This window comes from Terrapene carolina, unplaced genomic scaffold, assembly GCF_002925995.2.
Source record: "Terrapene carolina triunguis isolate 2854851 unplaced genomic scaffold, T_m_triunguis-2.0 Scaffold23, whole genome shotgun sequence".
NCBI lineage: Eukaryota > Metazoa > Chordata > Testudines > Emydidae > Terrapene > Terrapene triunguis.
The window spans coordinates 1,515,310-1,540,814 of NW_020664374.1; the positions used below are offsets into that span (position 1 = coordinate 1,515,310).

The window sequence follows — 25,505 nt, forward strand, 5'->3', positions numbered from 1 at the left end:
TGGCCAATTATCAAGTGATCATAGCGAGGTATCATTTTCACTTGTGGGCGAAGATATCAATCTTCATCAAGAATCTTTCAGAGGATCAGCAAAAGTTAACAGGTCTCATCAAAGAGGGCCAAAACATGAGTAAGCATGCCCTCAGGGCATCATTTGATGTCTCCAATGCCGCTTCAGAATCTGTGGCATCAGAAATAGCTATCTGTAGGCATGCATGGCTATGAATATCTTCTCTTCCACTGGAAACAAAATGTAAAATAGAGAATCTATCCTCTGAAAGGGATGGACTATTTAGTTCAAAAAATGATGAGGTATTTGAAAAGATGAAGGAGACACTCTCTCTGATGTGGTGGCTGAAACCACAGAGTGTCCTCAAAGGAGTTTTGTTCAACCCAGCTCTTCCTACATTAATAGTAATCACAGATACATCCAAGACAGGATGGAGAGCACATCTCCACAACCTTTTCATTCAAAGTTTTTGGAACTACACAGAATATCTGCTATACATAAATGTGTTAGAATTGAGGATGATCTGGCTCTCAAAGCATTTCTTCCCCAGGGGCACAATGCAGTAATTCAAGTGGCCACAGACAACATGTCTGCAATGTATTATTTGAACAAACCAGGAGGATCTTGATCATCTCAATTGTGCAATGAGGTGATAAAACTTTGGGACTGATGTATCCTATGCAGCATTTACCCTACTGCCTTATATGTAATGGGAGAACAAACATGATTGCAGATCATCTGATCAGAGATTCCTTGCATAGGCATGAGTGGTCTCTAAATGACTCTGATTCAGACCATTTTCAACCTTTGGAAGTTTCTAGACAGATCTATTTGCCACCAGATTCAATATGAAATGTCCCTATTTTTGCTCAAGAGTGGACTCAGACAATCAGTCATTGACAGGTGCATTCCTCCTCGACTGGGGAAAAGGTATTATGTAAGCATTTCCCCCCTTCTCTCTGATGCTCAAAGTCCTAAAGAAAAAAAAGACATGATTCAGCCAGGGTAATTCTAGTTGCTCCAGCATGGCCAAGGCAACAATGGTACACTGAGTTACTCCATTTATCCAACTGCAAGTTCAAGATGTCAACAGACTTATTATCCCAGCAGGAGGGGAAGGTCTTCCACCTAGATCTCCAATCATTATATCTGAAAGCTTGGGCAAAGGCCTTTGACAGATTTAGAGAAATCAATGCTCTGTTGAGGTGCAGCAACTTCTAATTAATGTTAGGAAACTATCTACTAAAAAAAGTTACCATTTTAAATGGAAAAGATTTGTTATATGATGACCAATAAGAATGTTGACCCAGTTTCAGTGCCTATACAACTTATTTTAGAATATTTGTTACAACTAAAAGCAATGGGTTTGTCTCGCTCCTTCATTAAGGTCCATTTAGCAGCAATAGGAGCATTTCATACTCACATTAATGGAAAATCCATTTTTCACATACGTTGGTAAGAAACTTGGTAAACGTGTGTTGAGTCTGTGTCCTCCAGTATGGGACCGTGTCTCTCCACAGAATTTTAATGTAGTTTTAATGCAACTTATGTCTTCCCCACTTTGAACCTCTAATGAGCTATACTTTATTTAATCTTTCTTCGAAGACAGTTTTTTATAATAGCAATAATTTCTGCTAGAAGTGTGAGTGAGCTACATGCCTCGATGGGGGAATCCCACTTATACTACTTTTTATAAAGACAAGGTGGTTCTTAGACCACATCCTAAATCCCTTCCTAAAGTGATTTTGGAGTTTCATGTAAATCAAGCTAGTAATTTAGCAATATTCTTTCAAAAACCTCATTCGTGTCCAGGGGAATCTAGCTTACATTCCTTAGTTGTGAAGAGCACACTCTCAAAATTACCTGGACAGAATTAAAAATTTCAGGTCCTCTCCTAAATTACTAATCTTCAGTGCAGGTAACTCTAAAGGTTAGGCCACTTCAGTCCCTGTCTAGATGGGCTAAACTGTATATTGAAGAGTATTGCAAAGGAGCTTCACTCTCTCCTCCTGTTCCTCTCTAGTAGACTGGGCTCTAAGAGGTTGCCACATGTGTAGCATGTGCTAAAAATATTCCCCTTACTCCAAAATGCAAAGTTGTTATTTGCAGTTTGATTCACACTTCTACAAAACATTATGCATTGGATCTGGCAACCTGGTCTCATGCACAGTTTGGCAGAGTGGTGCTCCAGTCATTGTTTAATTAGAACTCCCCCCTCCCTCCCTCCATCCATTTTATTGGACTGCTTGCCAAACTATCCCCAAATTGGGACTATGCCGAGGACACTCCAAGAAATGAAGATTACTTACTTGTGACACGAGTTCTTTGATATGGACTCTCCATATTCACACTCACCCCCCACCACCTACCTTCCCTGCTCCTGCAGCGTCCTAATTTCAGTACAGGTATTATTTAGTATTCTGTGTTAGCAGAGGACAGAACTGAGATGGGAGGGGTGTGTGAGCGCCCCAGGCAGGCACAGCTATCAGAAGGTTCTACCATCTCAGCTGCATTGGTCAGCACATCCCAAGAGTGTGACTATGCAGAGTCCATCTCGAAAAATCCTGGTTACAATTAAATAACCTTCCATTTATATATACTCATTCCCATTGGCCATCCTGCCTTTGCCCTCAAGTTCTACACCAGGGGTGGGCAAACTTTTTGGCCCGAGAGCCACATCTGGGTATGGAAATTGTATGGTGAGCCATGAATGCTCACGAAATTGGGAGTTGGAGTGCGGGAGGGGGGGTGAGGGCTCTGGGGTGGGGCCAGAAATGAGGAGTTCAGGGTGCTCCAGGCTGGGACCGAGGGGTTCGGAGGGCAGAAGGGGCATCAAGGCTGGGGCAGGGGGCTGGGGCACAGGAGGGGGTCAAGGGTGCAGGCTCCGGGCAGCGCTTACCTCAAGCAGCGGAGGCACGGCCAGGTGGCTCTGCACGCTGCCCCTTCCCCAAGCGCTGCCCCTGCAATTCCCATTGGCCATGGTTCCCAGCCAATGGGAGCTGTGGGGGCAGCGCTTGGGGAGGGGGCAGAGTGCAGAGCCTCCTGGCTGCCCCTATGTGCAGGAGCCGGATGGGGGGACATGCTGTTGCTTCCAGGAGCTGTCCGGAGCGGGGCAAGCCCCAGACCCTGCTCCTCGGCTGGAGCTCGAGGGCGGCTTAAAACATCCGTAGGGCCGGATGTGGCCCCCGGGCTATAGTTTGCCCACCCCTGTTCTACACTATCATCTTTATTGAAAACTGAGGCAAATTATATTTTTTGAGCCACACATCGATTATCCTTAATCTCTACACCATCCTCTCTGCATAGAAGCCCCACTTCTTTTCTGTTTTCTTTTTAATTATATGTCTAAAGAACCTTTATCAGCCCTGCCTGTACCTCTTTCCTGAGCTGGTTATCTCTGCCCTTCCACTCATGGATCTCTTGTGCAGGGATTGCTAATCACACTGTCTTCATTTTGTAATAGCATCAAGGGTCTGATTTTTCCACAGACCTCAGTGACTTATGAGTAGTGCTGAACTCCCTCGGATCCCTTGGAATTAAATGGGACTTGTGGGAGAAAATACATTTTACAAGATCTGGCCTCAAAATGTTAAATGTATTCTCATTTGATTCAGAATTTCTTCCTGAGCCTCCAGAAGACAGAGGCCAGTGAATTACCCTCATTTGTCTCATTCTCTAAGCACTATAAACTTGATAAGCTCCCACTTTGTGTTAAACTACATAACCATCTTTTTGTGCTCAACTAAACTGGGGTTCTCTCTCCCCTGGGTGCCCCACGTACCCAGAACTGTATAGGGGAGAGAGACCCATCCGAGGGAACTAGGAGCCATACAGTGACGCCCCTCCCACCATCTGTGTGGGCTTTGGTAAAGAAACTGCAGAAGAAGCCAGACAGAAGCTGACACAAGAGCTGCAGAAAGCAGTTCATGCAGAGCCCAAAGGATACTGATGTCATCAGACTGCTTTATGCAGTTCTCACTCTGAACATTCTATCCATGTACTGACTGGGGACTTGTTTCAATATCTCCCTTGATTTGTCTTTCTGTCTGGCTAATTCATTTCGAACATAATCCTACTGAAATGATTTTAGCAACAAAACAAAAACAAAAGACTGCAGAACTAACATGACATTTGCCATCATTGCATTGTTCTCTTGTCTTGTATAAACTATCCCCATCCCCTTCCCTTTGTCTGTCATATCTACTTAGACTGTAAACTCTTTGGGGCAGACACTGTCTCTTGTTCTATGTCTGTACACTGCCATGGCACCAACCAAGCAAATGACAAAGTCAGCACTGAAATTAGTGCCAAGAAGAACTGCAGAGCCCCTGGATCTGATGGCATTCCTGGTCAAATATTTCAGTATGGAGGCAAGACCTTGCTGAGGCAACCACATGGACTCTCTCTGTATATGTAGTACTGAAGCTATACCTCAAGACTTCAAAGATATCACCATTGTCATCCTATACAAAATAAAAGGTGAAAAGTCATACTGCGTCATCTACACCATCTCTCATTACTTTCCATCACTGGAAAGGTTCTGGCCAGAGTACTCTTTTATTGTCTGCTATGCAACATCACTAATCACATGCTATCAGAGTCACAATGCGGTTTCAGGCTCACGCAAGGAATGGCAGACAATTGTAGCTAGTCACATGCAGGAGAAATGCAGAGAACAGCAACAGGATATTTACATTGTCTTCACCAACCTGACTAAAGCATTTAACACCATTAGTAGACCTGGACTTTGGCAGCTATTATGAAATGTTGGTTACCCAGAAAAATTCACCAACTTTCTGAGGCTATTTCATGAGGGAATGCTTGGACGAGTCTTCACAGTTGGTGTTCTGTCTCACCCATTTCCTATCACTAATGGTATTAAGCATGGCTACATAATTGGTCCAATCCTGTTCAATCTCTTCTATGCCGCAATACTTGATGGTGCTACAAGAGATCTGAATGCTAGTATCAGGATATGTTTCCAGTCCTCTGGAAAATTATTCAACCCGAACAGGGTGTTATCTTCCATAAAGGTCTTTGAGGCAATTATTCTCGAGCTGCTGATGCCGATGCCTGTGCTTTAGAGGCATATGCTCAACAAGAGATACAATTGATTTTGGACAGCTTCACAGAGTCTGCAAAAAGATATGGGCTCACAATCAATCTGAAAAAGACAGAAGTCATATATCAACCTGAGCAAGGGAAACCACAAACAAAATCAAAAGTCCCCATCAGCAACACACAGCTGAATGCTGTTCAGACTTCTGCTATCCTGGCAGCACGTTGTTGAATGATGCTACTGTAGACAAGGAGATGACAAGTCGCATCAACAAAGCCAGTTCATCATTTGGCAGACTACCAGGCAGAGTCTAGCAGTAACATGGTATTAAGCATCAAACCAACCTAAAATTTATAAAGTGGTTGTACTGTCCAATTTGTTGTATGGCTGCTAGACCTGGTCCTACTACAGACATCACATCAAGCTCCTAGAAAAGTACCATTTATGACACCTGTATGCCATAATCCACATCAAATGTCAGGATAAAGTTACCCGTAATGAGGTTCTGGAACACAGCCACTCCACAGGGATTGAAGCCATGCTTACTGTATCACTGTTACACTGGGTTGGTCATGTGTTGGGGATGGATGACAGCAGAATGCCAAAGCAGTTGCCGTATGGCGAATTGAAAGTGGATAACCACACGTGTAGCAGCCAGAAGAAATGCTTTGAGGACGCAGAGAAGCATAACTTGAAGCAGTGCAGACACTGATGCCAACAACTGGGAGTCATCGGCAACAGACAGATAGTGCAGTCAGTGATAGGGTTACTCAGTTTGAGATTGATCACCGTATGGATCTTGAGGCACAGAGGCTGAGTCAAAAATAGTGGCAGATTCAGAGGGCACAGAATATAATTCCTTCCTCGATATCGAGCTACATATGCACTTGATGTGGAAAGGACTGCCACTCGCATATCAACCTTTTTAGCCATAACTGTACTCATCGTCAACATCATCTTCAGTCACGAAGGACAACAATATTGCCTAGCACAATAGTACTTTGTCATTACGTAAGAGTGTAAATAGTTTAGCAGTTTTTTTACAGCCTACATATTTCTAAAATCAAGTTCATATCTGCAGTAGGAAAGAGATAAATAAATCTTTTTCCCTATCAAGCCTTATCACAGAATTGATTGCCATTGTATGAGAACCTTAGAGAAGGTATATGCAATAGACAGACAGTGGTTGCCTGAAACACCCCCACCTCTGAGCGGGTGTGGAGCCCACTGGACAATATAATATAATTTATGCTGACTCACTGATGCAGGTGGCTAATTATTGTTTTATTCAAATGCAAAATAAAACAAAAATCAACCTATAAAATGAAATAAAACAAACCAAAAAAATCCCTCACCTTCAGAGGTGGCTCGTGCAGCTTTTTTCCCATATGGTTGGACCCAGCACTCATCTCCAGGCATTAAGACCTGGCACATGGGGTCACATCACCGCTCAGATTTGGTCCATCCACCCCTCCATCAAGCATTTTTGAGTGAGTGGCACTGTGACCCTATGCACCAGGTTGCAATGCAGCTCACTTAAATTTGGCCCATCTGCCCTCCCATCCTGAAAGAGGGCTGGAGGGACCATACCTGAGTGGCTTTGTCACAGGAGTATGGAGTCAAGCTCAGTCCCACAGAACAAGAACTGCCACTTGGGGGTGAGTGCATAGTGGGCTTGCTCTGTAACCCCACTGGGAACAGTACCCAACCCTCCCAGGGCCCCCCAACACCTCAGGATTTCCCACAATCAAACAAAATAAAATTCCCCCCAAAAATAAAATGGAAAAATCTAAACAAATAAAAAAAAATTTGTGGGGCTCCACTCATTACCACACACAGATATAAAGAAAGTGGGAGTGGTTCTCTGTGGAAAAGAGGATCTAGGATGTGGGCTGAGAAGCTTAGAAGGAGGAACCCTGGGAGCAACAAGCCTGAGATGAAGGTTTGAGTTAAACTTTGTAATTTTATTATTCTTATCTGTATTTAAAACTAAACAGTTGGGAACAGGGTGAGTTTGGACTCTACATAATGTGTGGACTGTTTCCCCCAGCAGGTTGGGAGAGAGAGAGAGCAGGTGGGCTCATTATCCAGAAGCCAATAAGAAATATAAATGAAGGGGTTTGGAGATTCATGCTATGAGGGCTTAAGAAAATCACTAGGATTATATGAGAAAAAGAAAACTAAAATGTTACATGGCAAACTTGTGTATAATAGGTGAGTGCAATGAATAGGCTGAAAAAACAAGCAAACAATAAAGAATACAAATATAAAAGGATCAGTGCTGAGGTGTACCAACCCCACACTGGCTAGACAGGGTTAATGAGAGCTTGTTGGCTCAATCAGCCCTGTCCTGCTACATCTACACTAGGTACCAAGCCTGAAGGGAATGGTTAAAAGCTGAACCCAGCTCTGCTTGGAGGTTTTTCCGGAAGGGCAGCAGATTACTGACTCTCACTCAGTGAGAGAAAATTGGCTGGAACCAGAGAGCTGACTTGGACTTCTAACAAACAGAGCTTCCTTGATGGAAGATAGGCCTGCAGCAGGGAGTCCAGGGCAGTGGAGCTGGAGGAGAGGTGTCCACCCAGGGTTCTCTGCACTTGCAGAGAGGCCTGCAGGGAACAGGAAGATTTTTGCAGGGTCAGAGGGGAGCAGACAAAACTTTCCTTAAGCAAAAGCAGCTGGATGTCTGTAAGTGCTAAGAAGCTCTGCAGTAAGGCTGGAGAAGAGATCTAGAGAGAGTGCTGGCAATACACAGTCAGCCTGGGAAGAGGCTTTGGGAAAAGCCCAAGATGGATTGCAGCTGGCAGCAGCCCAGAGAGGCAGCAAAGGATCTAGATAGAAAGGCCCTGACTGTTCATTAGAGGGTCCCTGGACTGGAACCCAGAGGAAAGGGAGGGTCAGGGTTCTCCTACTAGCTCACCAAGGAAGGTGGTGTGGAAACCTCTGGACACAATGGGTAAGGAGGACTACTGAACTCCCTGAACACCAGAGGTAAGAACTAGTGAGTGAGTCTGGTTTCAGACTGAAGGCCCAACAGGAGATTGATGGACTATTTGGACTACTGGGTTACCATGAAAGGGGTGGACTATGTGTAACGTGGCTGGAGGACCAAGTCATAAGAAGCTGACCGGTCAATAGCAGCAGCAGCAGATTCACTTGGCTATGATGTAGCTTGCAAGTCTTCTTCAGCAAGAGTCAGTATGGGAGGATTTAGATTGCTTAAATGCCTCAAAATGACATCTTCCAGCCTCATTTGTGGTTGGCCTTGTGCTCTGTTTCCTTCAACCTCAGCTCTATAAACCATCTGTAAAAGCATACCTTCTTCTGTATGTTGGAAATGACCCTATCATTACAGTCATCTTATTCTCAACTGGTGCATGTCTGCAATTTGCTGGGATTATCTACCTACCTTTTTATTTGTGACAAAATCAAACCAGTGGATGTTAGGAATACACTTTAATTTTTGACACTGAAAACTGTTTCCTCTTCTCAGCTGTTTTTAACAGACATGTTTAGGCTCCATCTAACAAAGCTGTCATCGCTACTGTATTGAACACTTGTATCTTAGTTGTTGTACAGACATCTCACTACCCAAACAGAGGCTTTTAAAGATGCCAAAATGCCACTGCCGCAAGACCAATCTGATACATGGATTCTTTGAGTCTAGAACCTCCTGCTATCAACTGACTACCTGGACAGATACAACTATTCACCCATTCAATGTCATTGCAATCTGCATACAGCATTGGCTGTTCATTGTTATTTTATAGGAGGCATGCATATCTTTGATTTTATCACCATTGATGTTAAGTCCCATAGATTCTGCAGTTTTTTGCGGCTTTATCAGCATTAGTTGTAGTTGGTCAGTAGTCTCTCCAAGTAAGGCAATATCATCCTCATTCTTGAGATCCTCTAAAGATGAATCTTTAAATTTCACACCTCCTACATTGGCCTCAATCAGCTTCGTCATCACATAGTTTATTAGAACATTAAATAATATAGGTGAGAGATTGCATCCCTGGAGTACTCCGGATTCTACTGAAAATCAGTCTGTAATGCAAGCATTGACTCTCACACAGCTAAATGTTCTGCGGTACAGTTCCTCCACTAGGCACACTGAGTCCTCAGGCACCCCATGCTGGCCTAGCAGTATCCACAAGGCTGATCGATGCACTGAGTCAAAAAAGTCTGCAAAGTCTATAAACATGATGTCAACTTCCTTTTGTCACTCTAGTCTTTTCAATAACATCCTGCAGAGCGTATATAGCATAGATTGTAGATTGACCTATGTGGAAACCACACTGGTCTCATTTTTGGGCTGAGACAGTATTTCAATTGGTTCAGCTGTGTGATTGTAAACACCTTCCCTGGGACTGACAGCGGTGTTATTCCCCTATAATTTTAGCAAGCTGATTGCTCTCTTGTTTGGGGGAAAAAGGGACGGGGGAAAGTGACGCATTTCCCAAGCTTTTGAGACAACTCTGTGAAACCAGTGAACTAATCTGTCCCTCCACTCTTTAGCAGTTATGATGATGTCAAGACCAGGAGCTTTATCACTTCATCACTGTTTGACCACAAGTATCACTTCCTCTAATGTCATTGCCCTGTTTTCTGCTGGGTTCATTTTTGGATTAAGTTGTAATTTACATCTTGGTGGGAATCACTAATTCATAAAAATGTTCATGACAATTCTTATGTTGTGCATCAATATCCTGGTAGTATTCTCCATTTTTGTCCTCATCTGGAAGAAGCTGCAAGAATGGATGCCCAACTGGGGCTTTCAAAGTGTCAAATACACATTTCTGGTCATAGGTTTCAGAGGTTTCTAAATGCACTAATGCCATACTATTCCACCATTGATTACAATCCTCTCTTCGCTGACTTGACTGACCTTTCAGTGCATCCCTTCTGCACTGAGCCTCTTTTTTTTTCTTTCCCATAATTTGATGGCATCATATGTAATTTAACGTTGATTAGTCCCAGTTGCTTTCCAGCAATCTCTGACAGAATCCCAAACTAAAGTCCACTCCTCCTTCATGGTAGACAATACAGAATATTTGTTGGAAATCGCTACTGCATAACTATTAGTGATTGCTTCATCATGAAGCTTATCAACATTGAAGTGTTTCAGAAAGAGGCACAAAAGAAGGCGTGCCTGCCATGCCTAACAACTAGGGGGGACATTGGCCACTGAGTCACACTTGTACAGAATCTGAGATGTTTCTTTATGTACTGAATGAAGATTGTGTGATATTGTCAGGGCCGGCTCCAGGCACCAGCGGGGGAAGCACGTGCCTTGGGCGGCACATGCTAAGGGGCGGCATTCCGTCCATTCTTGGGGCGGCACAGTCCGTGCTCTTTTTTTTTTTTTGAGCGGTTTATTTATTTATTTATTTTTGCTTGGGGTGGCAAAAATGGTAGAGCCGGCCCTGTATATGGTCAACAAAGGGAGTAATAGAAGCTGAAACTTTGAGTGTATTTAAAAAGTTAAATAGCTATCTTAAGGAATGCAAATTACTGCTTGTGAACAACAGCTAGGGAAGTGACAAATAATGTTCTCTATCCAAGCAGAAAGGAACAGTGGATTGTATCTGGAGACAGACCATCAGGCTGGGAAAAGGTCTGCAATGACTAGCTACGTGAGGATAGTGAAAAATACTGTACCTGAGGCTTTTAGATATTCAGCCTACAAAGAAAGGGAAAAGAAATTGATTCACGTTAGTTGAAGAGGTTTGGGTTCCATTGAAAAGCATTCCTGCCAAAGTTTGCACTTAACATGAAAACAGGTCAGAAGATGTGAAGTCAATATAGCTATCGAAAGAAAGTATCTACTTGCAAAAATGAGGAAAACAGTCTACACTCTGCAGACATGTTAAATAAAAAGGCTGTACTACTTTGGTTCTGCTATTATGAATAATGATACTACTCAGCCAGCTCATCCTTCAGCAAGTGTGAGGACTTCCAAAGGTACCTGCAGAGGAAAGGCAATGTTAAAGTATCCCTGAGCTACTGTTGACATGTTGGACAGCTCGAACAGTTTAATCTCTCTGATTCTGCAGGAAATGCTAGCTTTTAAAAAAACAAAACTAAAACTACTTCTACTTTTTTCAGAAAGCACCTCCTGTTTTATGATTGCCCCCACCCCAAATTTTTCCTGCAATTGTAGGACTTTAATCCACGTCAAACACACATTTATCAAGTGTATTAATATACACTATATTTAAAAAACTAAAAAAAACCCCAAAACCATACTTTACAAAGTTATTGCCATTATAAGTCAAAATTTACCAGTAACCACATTGTAGTATTTGAGGTATCACATCTATTTCTGTATACACAGAATAGGAAATAACACTTGTATCTCATATCCCACTGTGGGTAAAACATGAGTTTTAATGTCAATCTGTGTAAATATACTATGTGAACTTCATTTTTTCCCAATGAAAAATGTTAGTATCTTAGCCACTCTGTTAGTTTTGCACATTAAAGGGAGTTTCTTTATTCTAGTTCTCTATCTCATTCTCTGTTTTATGCAGGTGAGAAAGTTAACCTGGAATCTCACTTCAGTCAGCTGAGAGTGGCCAGATTTATTTCTCTAGAAAGACTTACCAGTCTCCTAATTCTTTCCTGGGAACTTGCATCTCTTTTTTGACAAAAGCAAAGGGGGGACTAGATTTACAAAACACCAGGGATGGCCTGGGCCAATGACTATGCATTGTTGTTATGAATCACTGGGCCAAGGAATGCGAATGAGAATGATTTTGTGGCCTGGGGGTGTGAGCGTTCAGCTAGAATATTAGAGACCAAGTACAAATCCCTGCTCCAATGACTAATCCATGTATAAAGAGTGGGTAGCTTCAAGAGGGCAGACCGAGATAGGCACATAACAGAATAGCTCATAGCTCAGTAGTTAGGGCAGTTTCCTGCAATGTAAGAAACCCAAGTTCAGATCCCATCTTTATATTAGGGGGCATGGAATTGAACTGGGGTCTTCCACATCCCTAATCACTGGGCTGAAGGTAATAAGGGAGTCCTCCTATTCACCCCAAGGTGTTCTGTGAATCTAGTCTAATCTTTGGAGTACTCAGCATTGCGATCTTAATAATGCTCTTTTCATGTAGATTTATCGTGTATAATTTCCTATGTATTTACAAGAGCACTGATAAAACAGAAATTCAATCATGTGGCCAAATGTAGACAGAATTTCACAGGGTCAGTAAAAGGCACATCCCTGACAAAAAAGCCATCTATATGCCAAACTGCAAATCCCTGCTCAAAAGCATAGAATCATAACATAGTAGGACTGGAAGGGACCTCAGGAGGTCATCTAGTCTAGTCCTCTGAACTCAAGGCAGGACTAAGTATTCTCTAGACCATTCCTGACAGATGTTTGTCTAACCGGCTCTTAAAAATCTTCAATGATGGAGATTTCACAACCTCCCTAGGCAATTTATTCCACTCGTTAACCACCCTGAAAGTTAGGAAGTTTTTCCTAATGTCCAACCTAAACTGCCCTTGCTGCAATTTAAGCCCTTTGCTTCTTGCCCTATCCTCAGAGATAAAGGAGAACAATTTTTCTCCCTCCTCTTGTAACAACCTTTTATATACTTGAAAACTGTTATCATGTCCTCTCTGTCTTCTCTTCTTAAGACTAAACAAACCCATTTTTTTCCAATCTTACCTCATAAGTCATGTTTTCTATACCTTTTAATCATTTTTTTTTGCTCTTCTCTGGATTTTCTCCAATTTGTCCACATCTTTCCTGAAATGTGGTGCCCAGAACTGGACACAATACTCCAGTTGAGGCCTAACCAGTGCAGAGTAGAGTGGAAGAATTACTTCTTGTGTCTTGCTTACAACACTCCTGCTAATACATCCCAGAATTATGTTTGCTTTTTTTGCAACAGCATTACACTATTGACACATGTTTAGCTAGTGCTCCACTATGGCCCTCAGATCCCTTTCCGCAGTACTCCTTCCTAGGCAGTCATTTCCCATTTTGTATGTGTGCAACTGATTTGTTCCTTCCTTAGGGTACGTCTATACCCAGCCGCTAGTTTGGTGGCAAGCAATCGAACTTCTGGGTTCGACTTATCGCGTATTGTCTGGACGAGATAAGTCGAACCCGGAAGTGCTCGCCGTCGACTGCGGTACTGCTGCTCGGCGAGAGGAGTACCGCGGAGTCGACGGGGAGCCTGCCTGCCGCGTCTGGACCGAGGTAAGTTCGAACTATGGTACTTCGAACTTCAGCTACGTTATTCACGTAGCTGAAGTTGCGTACCTTAGTTCGAATTGGGGGGTTAGTGTAGACCAGGCCTAAGTGGAGTACTTTGCATTTGTCCTTATTGAATTTCATCCTATTTACTTCAGACCATTTCTCTAGTTTGTCCAGATCATTTTAAATTTCAGTCCTGTCCTCCAAAGCACTTTCAACCCCTTCTGGCTTGGTATCATCCGCAAACTTTATAAGTGTACTCTCTATGCCATTATTTAAAGCATTGATGAAGATATTGAACAGAACTGATCCCTGCAGGACCCACTTGATATGCCCTTCCAGCATGACTGTGAACCACTGATGATTACTCTCTGGGAATGATTTTCCAACCAGTTATGCACTCACCTTATAGTTAAGGCTGCGAGTCTGTTATGGAGGTCATGGAAGTCACCTATAATGAAAGTTGAGGATTCTGAGGCAGAGCTGTTTTAATCTTGTCTATATTTTTAATAGATTGATCTAAACTGAATTTGGATCTTGTTTATTTGTAGGCTTTGTTAATTTCACAATTCTAGGAATAAAGTTTAGTCACATATTACCCTCTGTTTTTATGAGATTCTGATTGTTCTCTTTCTTTCTCAGCTGGTGCACAGATTACAAACACCTGTACATATTTGTTAAAAGGCTACTGTCAGGAAGGGGAGCTTGTTTGTGATGAGGTGCTTTAATATTCACATCCCTAGTAGGAGTGGGTTGCTGTTCCAGGATATTAACATATTTCCAGCATATATGTCATTTGTGACAGCAGGTGTTACATTTTGATCATTGGCTTCCATTTGTGTGTTATTCATCTGGATCATTTCAGCCTGTTTGCCATTTATCTAAGTGATCTTTTGATCTACTCAGTAATTTTTAAACACATACATATAATTAATTTCCTCAGCTTGTTATCCTGTTTTCAGTTTCATAACTTGTGACTATCAGGATTATTTCCAGATTTAACTGTATTAAATTTCAGGTCTTATTAATTTGTTCTGAATGTCTTTTTGTTCCTGTCTTTGTTATTCTAAGTTATTGATTTAAGATTTTTTTTAATGCTAGGCTAGGAAAAAATTACTATGGTGATTAGGTGATCTATCGACAGTTGTGTGACTTGCCCTCTTTTTACTAAACTTTCTGACTTATTTGAAATTCTTTTTGTTGACTTGTTGAAACAAAAGTTCTCACAATGTGGAAAAGCCTGCCCTTGCCTACTTCAGCTGCCATGCTACTGCAGTTTTATGTTTCATGATCGTTTATTAAAATGCAACCACTCAGCAAACCATCTTCAATTTTAGCTGCATTCAGCTGTATTCCACTCACTCCCATCCAAATTCTGTCTCCTAGAAGCCTTTTGAAGGACATGAAATCTCTTTCAGTGAGTAAGAATATTAATGTTGGCTTACTATCAAAGGCTACAAAATCACAATAAAAAACAGCTTTAAAAGTCCCCATTTTTGTCAGTCTTCTCCCAAACAATTCATCAGTCCAATGCCACTCTGAAGCTGCATGTTGTTAGAGGAACAAGGGAAAATGAATCTCAAACAAAAAATTAAGTGTATGACATTCTCTTGCTTTGGTGTCTTTTCATTGGGTTTTCCTCAGTCTGGTAATGTAACTTTCCATTATGAAAGTCACCTCTGAAGACTGTTCTCCTTTCTGTGAAGACACAGAGAGGAACTTTATTAAAGCAACTATTCAACCAGCTGACCTTCTTCACTCTAATTGCAACTGGCTTATATGTATTTATCAGGAGGGAAGAGCTTCTCTTACCAAGACAGATAATTAAAACCTCAGTTGTTCAGTGGCCTATGTCAGATACTACTGCAAACCTAACTTAATTTTTCAGGGAAAGATCACCAAGTCCAAAAAGTCTAAGAGCAACTCACAAGTCCAGTTTCAACCATCATTTTCTTGGATTTCTAGCTGTTTGGGGGGGGGTGAGTTACAGATATTGCAACTGTATACAGTATCTTTATGGACCACATTGTATTTTAATGTTTAAAACATGAAAACCTCAAAAAGCGAATATATTGATATGGGCCAGACAGAACGAGCTGTAATGTATTCATAGCCCTTTGAATCAATACGTGTGATGTGCATTTGTCTGTTCCTAGGGCTGGGTGGTAGGTGAGGGGCATAATCTGGAATCACTCGGACTGATTAAGGTAAAATCCCAAGGCTAGCTGCATAGTAGATCCCCACCCTCGGAAGCTTAACCTCCTGGTGAACAGGAGGGATATAAAGCAAGACGTTAGGTATAAAAGGTTGAGTTTAAACAGACTAAGGGTGTTTCTTTCGATTCAGCAAACGGATGGGACATGTGGTCCTAGGTCAGCTCCCACCCTTGTGGAAAGGCTTTTGGGCTACAAGACTCCCCATATGGAAGACGGGTGATTACTGGTATGTTTAGTGAGCATTTAAATCCTTTTATTGCTTTGTATATGTTTTCTCTGGGATGCTTTTGCCTTAATGTCCTTTGCTTTGGAAGAAAGCAGTCACTGGTAAAAACACTTGTCTTTGTCCTTGTAGAGAAAGCATTATATGAGTGCTGGCCATTAGGCAGACTGGCTTGCTAGGGAGAGCACAGTGAGGTGCACAGGGACTGCAAGGCTAAGCACCTGATCTGGAGGGAGAGAAATGTGGGTCTCCACCTGAGAGGGGTGATGCCTACAAAGCCTGAAACCTTAAGTGGGTTCCCTTGAGGCACCACAATGGGGAGACACAGGTGAAGTCACTCTGAAACTGTGACAGTGGTGATGGGGAGGAAAGGTAGTGTCATTCACAATAAGCTAATTGATAATGAAACTGTGATGGTATTTTTTCTGCTCTTGTTGTTAACTGAATTGTATGTTATGAACTGGTTCATGCCCCACTTTTGAAACAAACATTCACCATGGTGTGTTATGAAATATATTTTAGAGACATTGGTGAGATAAAACATTATTATAAAACAAAAGTCTCCTGTTATTGTATTGCAATATGGACTAGAGCAACAAAAATAGGGCCAAACTCTGTTTCTGTCCAACTGGTGTAAATCCAGGGTTGTGCCAGTGAGGAAAATGGAGTGATCGTGCAAAATTTGGCCCTTAGATTTCAGTTTCTTCTCTTATGCTTACAGAGGTCCGTAATTAATCAGATTAACCATGATCTCTATAGTTTAAGCAGCTTAAGTCAGTTGAAGATGGCTCCATCAAGGCTAGCCATGTTGAAAACAGCCCTTTTTAAAAGAGACTGGAGTTAGGACCCTGTGGACTTTATATACTTTGCAGTGGAGAAAGCCTATGGCTGGAGAGAATTTAGCATTCAACCCTGGGTGGAAAAGCCAGCATAGGCCTATGCATCACTGATATCATGATATGGGGTTTAAGTTGTGCATATGCGTTATTTTGACCCTTTGCTTACGGGTGAATTTCACCTGTAGTATATTCCCATATGAATATGTCATAATTAAAAAATAGTACCTCTGTATCCTGCCCTCCCTGAGCTGTTTTCAGCAGTACTGAGATACATGTTGCTAAGAACAGCCAAAGAACCTGGGTAGTAGGTTCTAGTTAGACAACTCTGGTGGATTCCAGCATAATAATGGCAATTAACAGCTGTGAGGACCAAAGCTGCAATGCAGAGAGGAAGAGCAGCTGTTGTGTGAAGAGGAACCTGTTGCACACTGTTACTATAGCAACTGGGAGGGGAACTATTGCTTCATTATAGAGGAATAGAGGTGGGAGTGTTTCCATAGCAACAAACAGAGCTTTCCAGATCTGGGTAAATTGAAAAAAACCCTGCAACAATTACTTCTAATATCAGGCAGGTAATTAATAGGGTAGATAGGCATATCAGGAGTACCTGTGTAATCACCTACATATATTACCTATTACATTTCTAGTAATATAGGAAAATTGCATGAAAGTTGCAGGGTTCCCCTCCCTCCACACAGAAGCTGCATTTGTTTTAATCCCTTCCTATGATTTTGTATTTATATCAATGTAATCAGTTCACAGGAGGAATTGCAGAATTTCTTTTTGTTCTTTGGCATATACTCTCCAAAATTTAGCTCATAGCATTGTAGCTGTGGAATCATGTAATACTAGAGTAGATACTTCTGAAGCTGAAATGGAGAGTGAATAATTTTATCTATATATCGCTATCTATGAATTACAGTTGAGATCAAACATTCCACATTCATGATTGTAAAATTCATGTTTTATTATCTGTGTGTTGTACAGGAATTACATTTCTTTTGATTTTAAATAACATGATAATTTTGGACTGTAACTTAAAAATTGTGTTTTGGGTATTTAATTGCTATACATATATGTGTGTGTGTGTGTATATATATATATACACACACACACACGCGCGCGCGCACACACACATATATATATATAAAATGACTTTCTGAAATTTGTCTAAAGGAAACAAAGGTCTTTAGAAAGAGGCTTTGGTTGAACCCCTGACACTTCGAGCTGTATCTTCAAAATATGGCCTTTATCTGTGGGTGTGCATGGGAAGTTAGTTTTACACCATCCGTTTGTGCAATCAGATGACAGAAATTCTGTACACAAATCCTCCTTGAATGTGTACATTGTGCATAAAAGTGGTTTGCATGTATAGATTCTAACAGGTGAATGCACAAGATTGCAATTTTGCCTAAGCAAATTTTGTGCATATGCACAGTTGAAGGGCAGACTAAAAACTTTTTGGAAAACTGGCCTTTTGTCTGTCTCACGCAAAACAGCAGGGATCCTTAAAAATTTGTCTTAGCTAATATTACCTCAGTCTTTCCTAAGTATACCCTACAATAAATATAGAGAATACTACAAATGCCGAGTTAAGTGTTTATCTAAGGCAAAATTTACATGTCTGAAAAGGAAGCAATTGTAAATATACTTGAATTAAATGGCTTATTTGGAATGTATCAAAACTTGAGATTTTCTCTGTTAGACATACAGCATTGTAGTAATTGATATGGTTAATGGCGTATTTTCAGTTATGATATTGGGATATTTTGGTTAGTTGGACATTTTTAGTGTTTTGCCTAAAACTGTTACACTTTTTTTCTACGTGTTTGGCAAGATAGATTTCATATTGTCTTTCTAGATGCTCTCATGCAGTTTATGGTTGAAACCAAGCATTGCAAATGGAAGCTTGGTGGTTTTGAATTTGCCCAAGTGAGGAGCAAGGGCATTCAATAACGTGCAATATTTTTAAGAGTTTCTCTCAATGTCTCCTTGGAGAATGAGAAAACAAACAGATGTTTGGTCTGGTTTTTAAACAAGTTAAACATGTGCAATTCCCTCAAACACAAGTCTAGAAAGTGCACTTACAGTTGACCAATTTTAGCAATTTGCCCAGAAAGTTGTCTGAATCATGTATATTGTCTTACAGTCACAAGCCTAACTTGGTTAAAAACAATATCAAGGCCCATGGTGGGAGGTGTATTTTAAATCACAATAAAAACTTTGATAAGTGTAGACTTCACAAGTAACTCTGTATTATTTTCACCTCTGAATTTGCTTTTTCAACTTCCCCCCCCCCACCATGGTTATTTATGGGTCTGATTTAGATTGCATGCTCTTTGAGCAGAGACTGTATCTTTGCTTCTTGTGGGGGATGTCTAGCATATTTTTTGGACATTCAGTAATTTTGTTTATTTGAAAGTGGCCACTGAAGGACTGCAGAGGCAGGATTGTCCAGTAGCTAAAGGTACTACACTAGGAACTAGGAGACCTGGATTAAATTCCTTGCTCCACTATAGATTTCCTGTGTGACTGTGGGAAAATCACTTAACCTCTCTGCGTCTCAGTTCCAGTTTGTAAAATAGGGATGTAAGCATATGATTCATAAGCAAGTGCACCCCCATGTGGCTGGGCATAGCACAGCAGGCTCTCCTCCTTTAGAGCTTCCTGCTGACTGCTGTTCTAGCCCTGTGGTAGTCGGCTACTTCTTGCAACTCGGCCTTCTGGCCGGGTCACATAGACTCCCACCACTTCTGGGGTACCAATAGTCCAACAAATAAGAGTCCATCAACTTCATATAGGACCCTCGGCACTTACCGTTGTATCAGGGGATTCAGTAGTCCTTACCATTTGTTGGGGAGGGGGGTTCCACTCCACCTTTCTTGGTGGGATGGTGGGGCATCCTAGGCTCTCTCTCTAGTGGGTTCCAGTTCTTGAACAGATAATCAAGGCCTGACTACCCAGACCTCTAACTACCTCCCTGGACCACGTCCTATCTTGCCTTTCTTGGGATTTTGCCTCAGCCTCTTCCTGCACTCCTAGGGTATCAGCTCCATTCTTTCTCAGCCTCTTCCACTCACTCATTGCATAGCTGCAGTTCCTGCTAACCAGTTGGTTCCGCCTGGGGAGAGTTTTCTCCACTCCCCTTGCAGGGCAGACCCTGACTCAGCAGGAGATTCCGTGCTCCCTGCAGACCCCTCCTCGCAGAGTCCTGGTCAAACTCACTTCCTGCTGCTCCTTCCCAACTGCCTTGGGATCCCTGTTCTAGACCTACCTTCCTTCAGGGAGCCTCTACTTGCCAGTAGCCCACTCAGCTCCCTGACTCCCACCAGGCTCCTCTCACTGAGTGAGTGCCAGAGATCTGCTCTCCTTCCTAATTAGGCCTGGATGCCGGGTTCAGCCCTTTTAGCTCCTCCCACCAGGTTTGACGCCTAATGCACGTGTAGTGGTGCAATGCTGATTGTGCCCACTAGCTCTCATTAACCCCTTTAGGCCCATTCACATAGCACTTCCCAATCTCACAGGGATGTTGTTAGTAGAAATACACTAAAGCTTGTGAGGCGCTCAGATACTACAGTGATGGGGGCAATATAAGTACCTCAGACAGACAGCTACTGCACTGGATACTCAAAAAGGGACCCTCAGGAATGACTAGCTGTAACAGCTGTCTTGTTGGACATTTTTAGTGTTTTGCTTAAAACTGTTACACTTTTTTTTCTCTGTGTTTGGCAAGATAGATTACATATTGTCTTTCTAGATGCTTCCATGCAATTTATGAGTGAAACCAAGTATTGCAAATGGATGATTGGTGGTCTTGGATTTGCCCAAGTGAGGAGCAAGGGCATTCAATAACATGCAGTATTTTTCAGAGTTCCTCTCCATGTCTCCTTTGAGAATGAGAAGAAAAACAGATGTTTGGTCTGATTTGTAAATAAGTTAAATATGTGCAATTCCTTTTTCCAATCCACCTACCCACAAAATACTTCACAATAATTCCCTGTCTCACACATTAGAGCATCTAATACTCTATGGTGTCAATCCCTCACTCTCCCTCCCCACACCAGACATATATCTACTCTTTCTACAATCACCATATCTCCCCTCCCTTTATCGTCATGGTCCTATTGCAGCTAGGTGGAAAGGCACATTAATCAACCTACTACAGTGATATCTATGATGATTCTCAAAGATATTTAGGCTCCTAACTTCCCTTGATTTCAATGTAAGTTAGAAGCATAAATACCATTGAAGATCTGGGCCTGCGTCTCTATCCTATCAGTGCCAGAGAGAAGAATTCAAGACCCTCCTCCCATTCTCTAGCCCCACAGGCCCCTAACACCCAGGGGTACAAACTACTTCCGTAATTCATAAATAAGTAATCAGGAGCAGGGCTACTGTATATAATGTCTAAGTTTATGTATATCTGTGAACAGGCAAGAAGATTATTATTTTTTTGCATCGGTAACATCTCAGAAATGTGTTTAGAAAATTGATGTGTCTCTAGCCATAATTGGTGAGATTGGTTTCTCTGCTTTCTAATTCTTCATTCATCAAGTATTCCTTGGTGTTAGCAAAGAAACCTGTTCCCATTAAGATTTTCTAGGCAGAAGATTTTACATAGAACTTAAGATAAAGATTATTTCTTGCCTAAATACCATAAATGCTAGTATTACCTCTATAAAACAATTGGCCTACGTATTCCTCTAAAAGGTAAAACCAGTTAATTGAAAGTGATCCTTGTCTTTTCATACATTATGGCCCAAATACTTACTCCTACGTGAAGCTAGCATGGAGACCCTTCCTGTGGCATGGAATGGATAGGCAAGTATCACTTGTGAGTGCACACTCAGCAGATTCCTTGCACAGTCCCTATGTGGGGTTTAAATGGTTCAGAGGCCGTTGCACCCTTCCTCCACACTGCAATGAATGTTGTCTGTTGACTGCTGGGAGAGACACACTCAGCATCTATGAAAATCAAGCCACTTATGTTTAAGTGCCTATATATTAAAATTTAGGGCCCAGATTGTCAAAGGCACTTAGGTGCCTGACTCCCATTGAAATCAATGAGAATTAGGCAAGTAAATACCTTTTGAGGATCTGGGCAAAGGAGCCTAATTTTATACACCCGGCTTTCAAAGTTGACCTCTCTTTCTCTAGCTCAAAAATGGAATACCTAAATAGCAACCCCATTCACCATTTGGATGAAGGCTGAGGTAATTACAATGATTAATGTGAAGGCTGAACTGATCTAGCATCCTTTTTTAAAGGGATTAATGGATGAAGAAAAAGGGGAAATTACAGTTCAGATATCAGATGTAAATATCTGTTTATCCCTTATTATTGAATATAGTACATTGCATCTGTAACGTGTTACTTTTAAACAGAGCTAAATTGTTAGGAAATATGTGTGTGGGGGGGGGAAATGCTGTTTACTGAGTTGTTCTGTGATACTACTTAAATAAATCATTTCACGCTGAGCATAGGACAGAGAGACACATTTAAAACAATAGGCCATGTTTTATTACTAGAGGATCCAATGCAGTTATATATGCACACAGGCTTAAATTCAGCCCTGGTTTAAACAACCCATTCAAGTAAATGGAGTTGCATCTGCTCATCCCGGTCTTATGCTTTACCAGTTGTATTTTGAATAACCTCTAGGGGCAGTTCTAAATGTAGTACTTAACAGGAAACGCCAACTGGACTACCTTACCTCCTGGAATACTTAAAAAGAAGGAATGTGTGTGTTGTGGAGAGTATGGGGAAGAAAAGTATGGTGGACATTAATTAAACAGTTCAGGGCTGTCTTTCCTTTTGCATAAGCAAAATCCTAAGTGTGTACAATATCCCAAAAGAGAATTACAGCTGCTCCTAAATTTAGAAATAATTTGGCAATCAAAATAAGCATTCTTTTCCTATCAAATAATTTCAAATATGAACATCTTGCATCAATCCATTGTTGTTTATAAATACACCACGCTCATTAGCCAGCTGTATATATGTGGCATCATAGCCTTTGGCTCCATAAATACTGGTCTCCGCTTGCAAGCTAAAGGAACAGTTCCACTAGCTCAGCAGTTAGAGAAAACTGCTATACATGTGGCCATGTCTAGCATATTCCCTTCTGTATCAGGTAAATACATACAAGCCTCTCTTCTCCAGGGTGTTGCAATGAGGAGCTGGCAGAGATGGGGCAAATAGTAGAACATAATGTGAATAATCCACTCTCTGCAATAATGGCAAAGTGAGGAAACAATAATTTTTGAACATTTATAAATATATATAGGTGGGTAGTTTTATGACCATTTCCCTCATCCCTGTAATTTCTGAGCACTTCCCATGTATTTAAAAATAGAAATAACAATCAGTATGAGCTAGATACTTTGATATTCTTCCTTGTCTCAATGTACAGAGATGCGCAATTCCCTGCACACCAAGATGAAAATAAGTCCCCTTCAGTGTCAAATCTCTTGTCAAAATAAAGCTAATTAAAAAGAAAAATCACAGCTAGAAAGGCTAAAGGGAAAGGTTCTAGGGACTGTTAGTAGCTATGCTGCAAGTCATAAGGTGATATATTACCTGCTATTCCTATACATGCTAAGAATTCTTACATATCCATCGATCATTCATCATGGAAAGGTGAGAGTCCCAGAGCGTGTTTCTCGGCTAATAGTGTCAATGAATAACAATAAATAGTGTTATAACATCAATTCTGGAAGGATGGCCTGCAAAAGATGGTAATTATAGGAATAATGCAGGGTAACCAGATGGCTCCTAGAATACAGTTAGAATACTAGGATAAATTCATGGCACAAAACCTGCTAATAATACATGATAAGTTGTTACAGTGGTGCATAATAGAATTGATTTGTACTTTTTTCCTTTAAAAAAAAATCACCAAGGAACCTTCATGCAAAAAACCTACATTAAATGAAAATTAGGCTGGACAAAGGCTCAAGCAAGGAACTGCCATATTGACCAGGAACCCTTAATTCTGCCCCTTTATGCTTATGCATTATGATAAAGTCTTTATATAATCACATTTTTTCCCACAAGATCCTCCCATCATTCAATGCATAGGTTGGATGCACCAGGATGCAGAATGAAGGTTGTACTGGCTGATGTGGAATTGGTATTTTAAGTACTGGATTTTGAAACTTAAATATCTATCTGTTAACAAAGTTTTTTGTATGTAATAATATATACACATGCTCATACTTTGTGTGTGTGTGTGTGTGTGTGTAACTTCTATTTTATCACCCTTATTATGACTACTTATTAACAGAAACATGGCAATAAAATTTAACTATGGAAAAGATAAGATTGTAGCATCTGGATTAGCATATTAATGGCAGTTTAAGAGAGTTCTGGCACTTGGCATTTGAAATACATGAGGTATCTGTAAAGAAAAATAAATTAGAATCTATGATCATGGCATCTTTCTGCTGTAGGCTATACATGCAACAGAACAATTAATATGTGTGTGTGTGTGTGGCTGCCATGTTCCACACAATTTGTCATTCTTCAGCTGACTTATTTAATCACTAGCCAATTTGTCTAATGCTACCTGAATCTCAAACAGCTGTTTCATCATATAGCAGCTCCTTAAAGCCTCTGTTTTCACACTGAGGCAGGGAAGCCACTGCAGATATATTGTCCAGTTGTGACTTCCCTGACTTCACACAGAGAAGGATGGTCAAGACTGTGTGGTGGGGCAGAGAATGCTAAGCCAAAAGGCCAATGCAGGAGATCATGTTCTATTTTTTTCCCCTAAAGTAAACTAATTCTGAGAATGAAAACAAACAAACAAAAAAACTTTAAAAGACCAGCTCTTTAGCTGGTGTAAATCAACATAGATCCATTGATTTTAATAGAGCTATGTCACGTTACACTGACTGAGGCTACAGCCCTTTAACTATATCCTATCAAAGACCAAATATAAGTGGAATGCGTGGAACCAACTTCAGTTTTTATGTTGTGCTTTTATTACAGGAATACCAAATTGATATATTTTTTGCTCAGACATGGACAGACAGCCGCCTTCGTTTCAACAGCACCATGAAAATACTGACTCTAAACAGCAATATGGTTGGATTGATATGGATACCAGACACTATCTTCCGAAATTCTAAAACAGCAGAAGCTCATTGGATCACTACACCCAATCAGCTTCTGAGAATATGGAATGATGGGAAAATCTTGTATACTTTAAGGTAGGAAGTAGGAGTGTGTGGCTGAAAGTATTTGGTCTCTTTTTCTGCAGAGTATTTTTAGATGTTTTGGTTTGGTTTTTTTAACTTATTCCTAACTTATATTCAAATCTGTTTTAGGGACAGGCAAATTGATGCTGTTTAAAACAAATGACATGAATATTTGTCCAAAATTCAAACTAAGCCCCAAGCTAAACCATTTTTTAGGTTAAAAAAGCTTGCTTATTCTTTTTAAAACTTTTTGTGCCTTTCTTCACTTCCATATTCAGGAACCGAAAGCAGAAGTGTCAAAAATTCTACAAGAAAGGTTCCTCTCTCAGTGTTTGTAATCCAGCCAGAAGCATGTAATCCCAGAAATCTTGCAAGAGAAATAGTTTCTATAAAACTTCCTGACTTGGCTTACAGTAGAGCTGGGGAAAAAATCAAAATATTTTTGATGAAAAATGGCTTTTTGACAAAACAGAAGTTTGCGTGAAATGTCATTTTTTGGTCAATTGTTTTGTGTTTTCATAAAAAAACACACATACATCTTTTGGGTTGCTGTTCCAAGTAAACCAAACATTTTCAGTTTTAATTTTTAGATTCCCTACCTCATAAAAAAAAATCAAAGAAAAACTTCTGCAAATAATAAGAAAAAAACAATTTTGTTGAAATTTTTCAGAGGGAAGGGAAAAAACATTTCCCAGCCAGCTCTATTTTGGAGGGCAGATTAGCTCAGATTCGATTCAGGTATA

The 25,505-nt window shown here is 40.9% G+C and overlaps 1 protein-coding gene across 1 annotated transcript in view; it reads left to right on the forward strand.

The window, feature by feature from the left end:
• The window catches only part of LOC112109713 (gamma-aminobutyric acid receptor subunit gamma-3), a 514,545-nt gene that overhangs the window by 251,127 nt on the left and 237,913 nt on the right, over positions 1 to 25,505 (forward strand). The window contains exon 4 of the mRNA XM_026648999.1: positions 24,554 to 24,774. Within this exon, the coding sequence (XP_026504784.1) occupies positions 24,554 to 24,774 (221 nt within the window). The remainder of the gene's footprint in view (positions 1 to 24,553; positions 24,775 to 25,505) is intronic.